This window comes from Suillus plorans, assembly GCF_016647745.1.
Source record: "Suillus plorans strain S12 chromosome Unknown HD556scaffold_24, whole genome shotgun sequence".
NCBI classification, from domain to species: Eukaryota; Fungi; Basidiomycota; class Agaricomycetes; order Boletales; family Suillaceae; genus Suillus; species Suillus plorans.
In genome coordinates, this window is record NW_024537408.1 from 95,926 (window position 1) to 104,001 (window position 8,076).

At 47.5% G+C, this 8,076-nt stretch overlaps 3 protein-coding genes across 3 annotated transcripts; 2 read left to right on the forward strand and 1 right to left on the reverse strand.

Moving 5' to 3' along the window:
• Nucleotides 1-421: 421 nt before the first annotated feature.
• HD556DRAFT_1236415 (uncharacterized protein) lies at nt 422-1,135 on the reverse strand (the record flags this gene model as incomplete). The annotated part of the gene is made up of 1 exon (XM_041297822.1): nt 422-1,135. A coding segment is annotated over one exon (714 nt), but the record flags the coding sequence as incomplete, so codon positions are not given.
• Nucleotides 1,136-2,592: 1,457 nt separating this feature from the next.
• HD556DRAFT_1307804 (uncharacterized protein) lies at nt 2,593-3,144 on the forward strand (the record flags this gene model as incomplete). The annotated part of the gene is made up of 2 exons (XM_041300059.1): nt 2,593-2,697; nt 2,746-3,144. 2 exons carry the CDS (start codon nt 2,593-2,595, stop codon nt 3,142-3,144), a joined length of 504 nt encoding a protein of 167 aa, XP_041160831.1.
• A 1,073-nt stretch (nt 3,145-4,217) lies between these two features.
• Nucleotides 4,218-5,706, forward strand: HD556DRAFT_1307805 (uncharacterized protein; the record flags this gene model as incomplete). Its single annotated transcript, XM_041300060.1, has 4 exons — nt 4,218-4,505; nt 4,556-4,629; nt 4,681-5,296; nt 5,347-5,706. 4 exons carry the CDS (start codon nt 4,218-4,220, stop codon nt 5,704-5,706), a joined length of 1,338 nt encoding a protein of 445 aa, XP_041160832.1.
• Between the last annotated feature and the right edge of the window lie 2,370 nt (nt 5,707-8,076).

The window sequence follows — 8,076 nt, forward strand, 5'->3', positions numbered from 1 at the left end:
CGTGGAACATTGGAGGATGATTGGGATAGCGCAAGGGGTAGAGGGCGAACCCTTTCAGTCGTGACGCAAATGGCTGAGTCGGATTCTACGACATCGATGTATCTAAGTACGTCTGGATGTCATATGGTGCGTAGCTTGCGGAGGGAGTTGCGCGCGAGGGGTATGGTGGACTTGTTCAAAGGGTGGGTTAGATCATACTTGAAAAGGAGCTAGAGTTGAAAAAACGCAAGTCAAATGTGCAACAGCCTATTGGGGACTCACGACTCGGACTCGGAGTGACCATGAACACCGTCTGCGTGCACCATTCCGGCAAATGCCGGAGATGTCATAAACCTCAGCCAAATCGGGATATGTACGAATCAAATGTACAACGTCAACCATATGATGCCATATGATCATATACCTTGCAGATATTCTCGGCCTAAATTGTACATTCATGTATCGCGTCTCGACACTTTGCAATATAATCTCCATACTGCCACAAACTCATACCATCACTTGTTCTGCAATTCCAGGTATCACGAGAGCTCTTGGCCGTCACAACAATACGATGATCATCGAGACCGTCGTGCTCCTGCAACCATTTTTCTACCCTGCCAACTTCCTCTGTTACACGCAAAACCAATACCTTCAGGTGAATGCAATCTGCAAGGATCATTTGCAGCAAGGCTGGTGCTGTCCGATCAGTGAACAGTCGAAGGGAAATATGTGTAAGTTGCGTTAGGCAATGTATGCCGATTGGGGAGCCCCAAAGCACCCAACCTTCCAACAAGTCAAGGTGGGTGACTTTGCTGAATAGAGAGATGGATGGTAGGAATGGCATGTCAGTTCTACGGAAGACGGTCGATAAGTGGATAGACAGCCGTGATAAAGGTAGCTTGTTTAATGCATCCAATAGGTGATCCAGCATGTCATGATCCCCCTCTGGCAGAATCCAGAGGGCGAGGTCAACAATACCACTGCACAGTTGTATGACCTCTACCGCAGTGGTGAGTTGCACCATACCGCGAATACAGAGAGATTTGACATTCACAGAAGCAAACACTGGTCGAGAACGAAGTGAATCAACAAAAAGGCATGCTCGTGCCTCACTGGCAAGGACAACGGTTCGATACATCAATCCTTCAATCCTATTACCATCTTGTAAGTCGCAACTGAATCCAGCATATCTCAGGACTTTTGCCTACCAGTCATGAACTCTGGGGGCGACCAATAAATACGAGTGCACATCGTTTGCAGGATGGACGCCTGCTGCAAGTTGAAAGACTGTCCTTTCGATCTCGTGTGGCAAACGGAGCATATTATCAGTGCAGTGTTCAAGACCGAGTTACAGGTTTGGAATTTCAAGTTAGAAAGGTGCCACTGTCTGACACGATCCTCAGGCCGATCTGGGGCCCGTTGGCCTTGGTGTCACTTCATCAAATCCGAGTACGGTTGACGTACAGCTTACCACGTTCGGAAAATCTAATATGTAAGAACAGAACGTCTGATCACGCAGAACCAATTCGCGTCCACCTCGCGTTCGCGCTCCACCTGAGTACCACCTGTTCGTCTCTTCCCCATACAGCATATGCAAAACTTACGCTAGTCAGGTCGCCGTGAATCATGTGCTTGGAAATGTAATTGATGCTCCACGAATGATATCATTAGGGTGGTAAGAGGTACTACTAGCCTGACTTGGAGGATGAGGTAGCGATCAATTGTCAGATATCTTTCACAATGCCTTATGATCCTGATAAAAGCTCTGAACATAGCTCTCGAGGCTCTAGTCGCAATGACAGTGCTTCACAAATCCTCGGAGTCAGAGACTCACCAGATTCTGAAAGATGGCATTTCCCCGCAAATGGTCAAGGAGCATCAGCTGATTTGCAAGGAAACTACATATACAGTCAAGCCTGCTCTCAATCAAGAGCGAAACCAGGTCTCGATGCTCAGGAGACATTGGATTCCCAAAGGTCACAATCACCAACGCACAACACGAGAGAAGATGCTGAGCAGGAGGTAATATTTCCTAATACCATGTGACGAAATAACTCATGAGCGTTCTTGTTACCAGCATGAAAATTTTCCTGTCAATATTCCACGGACAATTTTGAAACGTGCCTTGTCAAGCGACTCGAGACTTGGCTGCAAATCTAACAGGCTGCAAGTGAGTCTCATCTGAGGTCTTGTCTCAAATTATCGCATAGTACTAATCAACCTCAGCATGAAAAGGCTCAGAGTCGCCGGGACTTTGCTCGCGATATCACAAACTCCTCACAAGTAGAACTTCCACCTGCAAAGAAGCGGCGTACCACCGATAACGGGGACAAAGAGAGACTCGCTGGGTTAGGAAAAGAAATCGTTATGATACTCCAAGAGCAAACTGCTCTCCTAGCACGTGTATTTGAAGCAGTGTCCCAGTGACCTAATTAACCCTTGATATCATTCGTGCACCTACATCTTGAGACAAGTTGGGCTTAGTAAGCTCAAGTGTTGAGTCATGACTAACAGATTTAGCCTTTAAGCATCAGTCCTCCACAGTCTGCGTTCAGTCTTGATCTGTGGTGCAGATATATCGCCACCATGAAGTTGAACCTCACCACCATAACCATGACATGGAGCACAAGAAAGCAGGATTTCTCCTCGGGCGTGTTCACTGCACCATTATGGCCCTCGGCCTATGGGACTCGGGTCGCGCTGTCGCGTTCGTTCTTGGTGAGTACTTGTATTGTATCGCTAAATTATCTCTGATGTGCTTGAAAGGTTGCAGGAATCGGTGTTTTGCTTCGCATGTTCTGGGTAATGTCTGTCCTCGTGTATCGCACTGTCAGAGGTGAGCGATCGGAGAAGATCAGCCACGGGTACATCATGTTCGAACATGATGCAGAGACCCACTTCGTGCCTCCTCCTGAATACACTGACGAGAATCCATTCCTTCCCCTTAAGCACTTCATCTACAAACTTCCTGTTCATTCGCTAAACAAGCTCGAATCCCTTGCTCTGGCGTCCCATGACCTTACAATTTCGCCTGCTGTTGGCGTCAGTGGCTGGGGCACATCATCTACCGCAGTCGCCCCCTTCATACGCCCAACGAATTTCTTGTTCCTCTTCGAATCTGGAAGCACCTCTCTCACACTCCAGTTCAGAGCCCGTCTTCCTTAGCTTTTGCGGGCGATCGTCCAGCCATCCTGGATCTGTGCTTGAAGATATGTTTCTGGACCAGATGCTCTCGCGCATCTTAGATCTCTGATTCCAACTCGCAACACTACTGCAATTGATCACCACGAACGTGCCATACCATAATTTCATACATTTCATTTGGGAATGCACTAATCTACCCATTCTGTACTAGTATCCGCCGCCTGCAGCACTGTCAGTTTAATATACAGTGTCTTATGCTCTGATCTGTGTGATCGTGGAGTGGTTAGTGTTTGTCGAAGTTCCTGCATGAACTTTTTTTACCTTCTGAGTCTTTCTATGTGGGCTCTGGCTGCAGCGCATTTATTGTGTCGATGACATGAACATAGAAATTCATGATCATCAGAGGGCACAGGTTGTAAAATATATGAAGGCTTTCTGGAGAGACGATGCACATATCATCTAGAGTCTTCACTCCCATCAGTTTCAAAGGGGTGAGGAATAACTCTGGCCATTGCCGCGCCGGCTCATCATTACTGAGCTGCTCCATAAAAGCTTCCAAAGTGGGATATGGAATTGATGGGTCGGTTTCAATCTCCACATCGATGAGTATGCTTGAAGTGATAGTAGTTACTGACATGGGGTCGTGATTATAGAGGAACAATGACTTGGATTCAGACTTTAATGCGCGGCTGTACTCACCATGGCATCTTTATAACAGAGCTTAGGGTACTACAAGCTCCAAGGATGCTACAAGCTCCGATCCTAGGGCGCAACATGATGCGACTTGGCAGTGACTCGGACTCAATGCGACTCAGTGAACTCCGATCAACTTACGCATGGTTCACGCTAAGCTTAATGTAAACTAAGAAGCTGCAATATATGGTCATGTATTAGCCTCACCAGTTTGATCTGAGTCATCACTAGGTTCTGGGGTATTCAAGTGATCCAAACTCCACGGGTCTTGGCCGATTGGCACTGCGTCGTTGTGTCATGATTGGAGTTTTTGTTTGTTGACTAATGGAGATCAATTAGATAATCGCACGCACCTTTACCTGCCAGTAATTGAATAGGCCTTCAGCCCAATCGCAATCGTCATGTCCACGACCAGCACAATCACTATCAGGAGTCATTCCTCACAATCCCATAGCCCTAAAAACAACAGCCAGGGCAGGCCTACTTGCAAAGTGAAAGTTATCGAACGATACAAGCAGCCTCCAACCAGGTTAGCAACGAGCTGGGGGAGAAAGCCGGCGACCAAGGACACTTCTACATCTCAAGCCACCCTCCGTGAAGTCAATCCAAATTTGACCAAGGCTCCCATTACTGCACGACACAAGGTGCTTAAATTTGTCTCACAATCGAATGGTGAGGCAGATTGCGAGGTATGTCTGTGCGCTTCAACATATCATTTACTTAATCATTACGTTGCCAGGTATTTCAAAATATCACTCAAGCGGACTACAATTATATATCTTGCAAAATCGAAGACTACCCTGCAAGACCAAGGTAAACATATTCCAATAATTTCTTTCGAGTTATAACATACAATTCTTCTAGGTTGGAATACAACTGCAATACCCATACCCTTGTCATTGAAATGCCATCCCCCGTACACAAGGCTATAATCAAGGTTATCGGCAAAGGATTGGAACGTCTAGACGATTATTTGCAGGATCTCATGGTCAAGAATTTACTGTCCTCAGACACCCATACTAACTTGACCATTGACGGGAACTCGGTGAAATGTGTCCCTGATGTTCTCCACGTGGTTACTGCCCTCACCGACCCCCCCATCCTAAGCACTCCTGTCATGGGCGAGGTGGCTGTATTGCAGTCCAGAGCTGATCTACTGCAGAGGCTCAGGGACAGGGTCGAGGCATTCCCAGATATCATCCTGCTCTTCATGGCCGAGATCAATGAACGCGTCACCTACAGCCAACCCAAGCATATGAGCAATGCGTGGCGAAAGCTACAAAAGGATGAGAATGCTCGCTCCCGCACCACCTTCCTTTCCAACCGCACTGGACCAAGATCACTCGATGTACCTGCTGAAATTGAAGTTGAAGGGCACGTCTGGCATGCAATGTCAAGCGTGCATTTCCAGGTCTGGGTGCAAGACGTCAATGGGCGAATTGACATAGACACGCAGAACCAAAATCTCACAGCATGTGGCGTAAGTCCCACCGGCACTAAGCGATTCGTGACTGACCATACTTACAACAGGAATTATTTCCGAACAAATCAATGGACAATGTCACACTCATGATGGAGAGGGGACTGTCCCGGATGAGGGAACAGTATGCACAGCTGTCCCAACAGGTCAGCCCAAATGTTGACGTTTCGGCCTTGCTGGCCGCGCCTGTCACTCTCCCCTTTGGATGGGATGGGATGCTTTCTAAGCTTGCCCTCGCAAGTCTGACAATGGCTCATGATCGTTATAAGCATTGGCATAGTGTGATGGCACGCAGTAGGACAGCCAAGCGCACGGCAGAGGAAGCATTTGATGCAGGGCCAGCCAACAACACACGTTCACGCACGCGTGCTCGCACTGCTGCACTTGTCCGGGGCCAGAGCTTACCATAATATAGTACCCACAGGTAGATGCCTGCTGCTAAACCCACCTTGATACTCATTGTCACTCAGTCCTACCATTAGCATTCATCGTCATCTTGTACTCTAGCACACCATTTTCAGATACCCGATGTACCATCACATTGCACTCGTGTGCGATGCTTTCTTGAATTGATACAATAGTTGTATTAGCCCTTTTGCCTTTGGCATCGACACAAGACACAACTCTGAGTTCATTCTTTGCGAGTTTTACATGACGTACGTAGACATATAGTATTTGAGGTCGATATCACGTTGCAGTGACGCGCTACAGAAGTGGAGCTATTACATAGAGTGGCAGTGCTGCTAGTACTACACCTACAGTTCTTGATTATTGACCACTTCACTGCTGACCTGACGGTCAACTGCTGGGAAATGATCGACCTGAAATGAACATTACTAGATCTACCCTCTGCATACTTCTGTGTCTGACTTTGTGTCTTCTGACGATGGACCATCACCGCTGGGAATGTGGGCCGCCCTGTCCAGGCAAGTTCTCTGACTACACGGGGCTCGGTCGACATCGTAGGACTTGCAACCATTACAAGCACCGCGTGGATTTACAAGCCCAGAATTTCAAACGTCGAGCTCGTGAAGACCCCCGGCACGTTAAGGTGTTTAAGAAAATGAAACCCTCCATAGCGGATGAAGACCAGGTACGTGATACTTATTTTATCGTCCATGGGTAACAGACTAATTAGTATCCAAGACCTTAGTGGCTTCATCCTCAGGCATCGATTTAGAGCAGTCAACAATCAACCATACTTTCCAGATACTGGATCAATCCAACAGCATCGCTCCTTCCCCATCCACCAACAATTCAATTGGCCACAATCCGACTAGTTCTCCTCCCCCAGACCCTTCCACCACTCTGGACTGTGATCATAATTCACGCCCAAGGCGCATGCAGAGACTCCCACTGCGATATAGGGATGAACTTCCAGAAGCACCACTACCTTTTGCTCAGGATCAGCCAACCTCGCGTCCTACCCGCATAATTCTTCATGTTTTCGACTCTATCTGCACATTATTCAATAAGTTTGGCATTGCCCGCCAATATCGTCATCGCCCTTCATATGATCCAGATGCATTTGTATCGGCAGATGAACTCTCCAACATACGTCCTGCTGAATCCCATACTAGTGACCGCAGCATACGGGATGGTGAGGTGCCCTCAGGTGACCCTTCACGTCCACCGGCACCACCTTGGCCTTGGAAAAACATGTCAGTCTGGAGGCTGATGTCGTGGCTGGTGACAGGAAGCGATCGGAAGTCGATGACAGAGGCCAAACGTCTGGTCGATGACGTGATAAAAGCGGAGGATTTCAATGTCAATGATTTCGAGCACTTCGACCCCAACACTCAGATGAAGAATTTTGATACATCTATAGATCACGCCGACACCTTGGACATTCTGCAATGAGATGGTTGGAAGCAGACAGACGTGGAGATTATGGTGCCGTCAAAGGAGAAAAATCCTAGAGGGAATGGGCGTGTATTCTCAGTTTCTGGGCTCTTCTACCGGCCACTCACTGCAGTTATACAAGCTGCATTCTCGGAGCAGTCTTCGAAATGGTTCCATCTGACGCCTTTCAAGCGTATTTGGAAATCACCAGTCACAGGGCAAGAGCAACGACTTTACGATGAGCTTTACACCTTGGACGCATGGCTTCAGGCTCACGACGAGTTACAGAAACAAAGAAGGGATGATGGTTGCAAACTGGAGAGAGTTATTGCAGGCCTTATGTTCTGGTCCGATGCCACCCACCTAACTCAGTTTGGGCGTGCATCAGCATGGCCAATATATCTCTTTTTTGGGAATCTATCAAAATATGTTCGTTCGGATCCTAACTCTGGTGCTTGCCACCCAATAGCTTTTATTCCCACTGTAAGCTTTCTAGATGTCTGTCAACCAGTGACGTGTTATTGATTTGTATCTCATGTAGCTACCAGAGTCAATTACAAGCTTCATATCCACCTTTTCGCTGAGGAAGAACTACGACGATATACTTACACATTGCAAGCGGGAGCTGTTCCATGCAGTGTGGCGTATCCTCCTGGATGATGAGTTTGTCCATGCTTATGAGAACGGCATCGTGGTTAAGTGCTATGATGGGGTGTATCGGCGTGTTTTCCCTAGGATATTCACGTATTCAGCAGACTATCCAGAGAAGTACATCTACTCTCATCCTCGTCTCTTTTTTGACACTGACTGGGTGTTGATACTTGTAGAGTCCTTATAGCAACCATACGTGATAAAGGGAATCGGCCATGCCCTCGCTGTCTGACTCCAAAGTCAATGTTCAACCGTGTTGGATTTTTGCGTGACGTCTCACAAAGAAT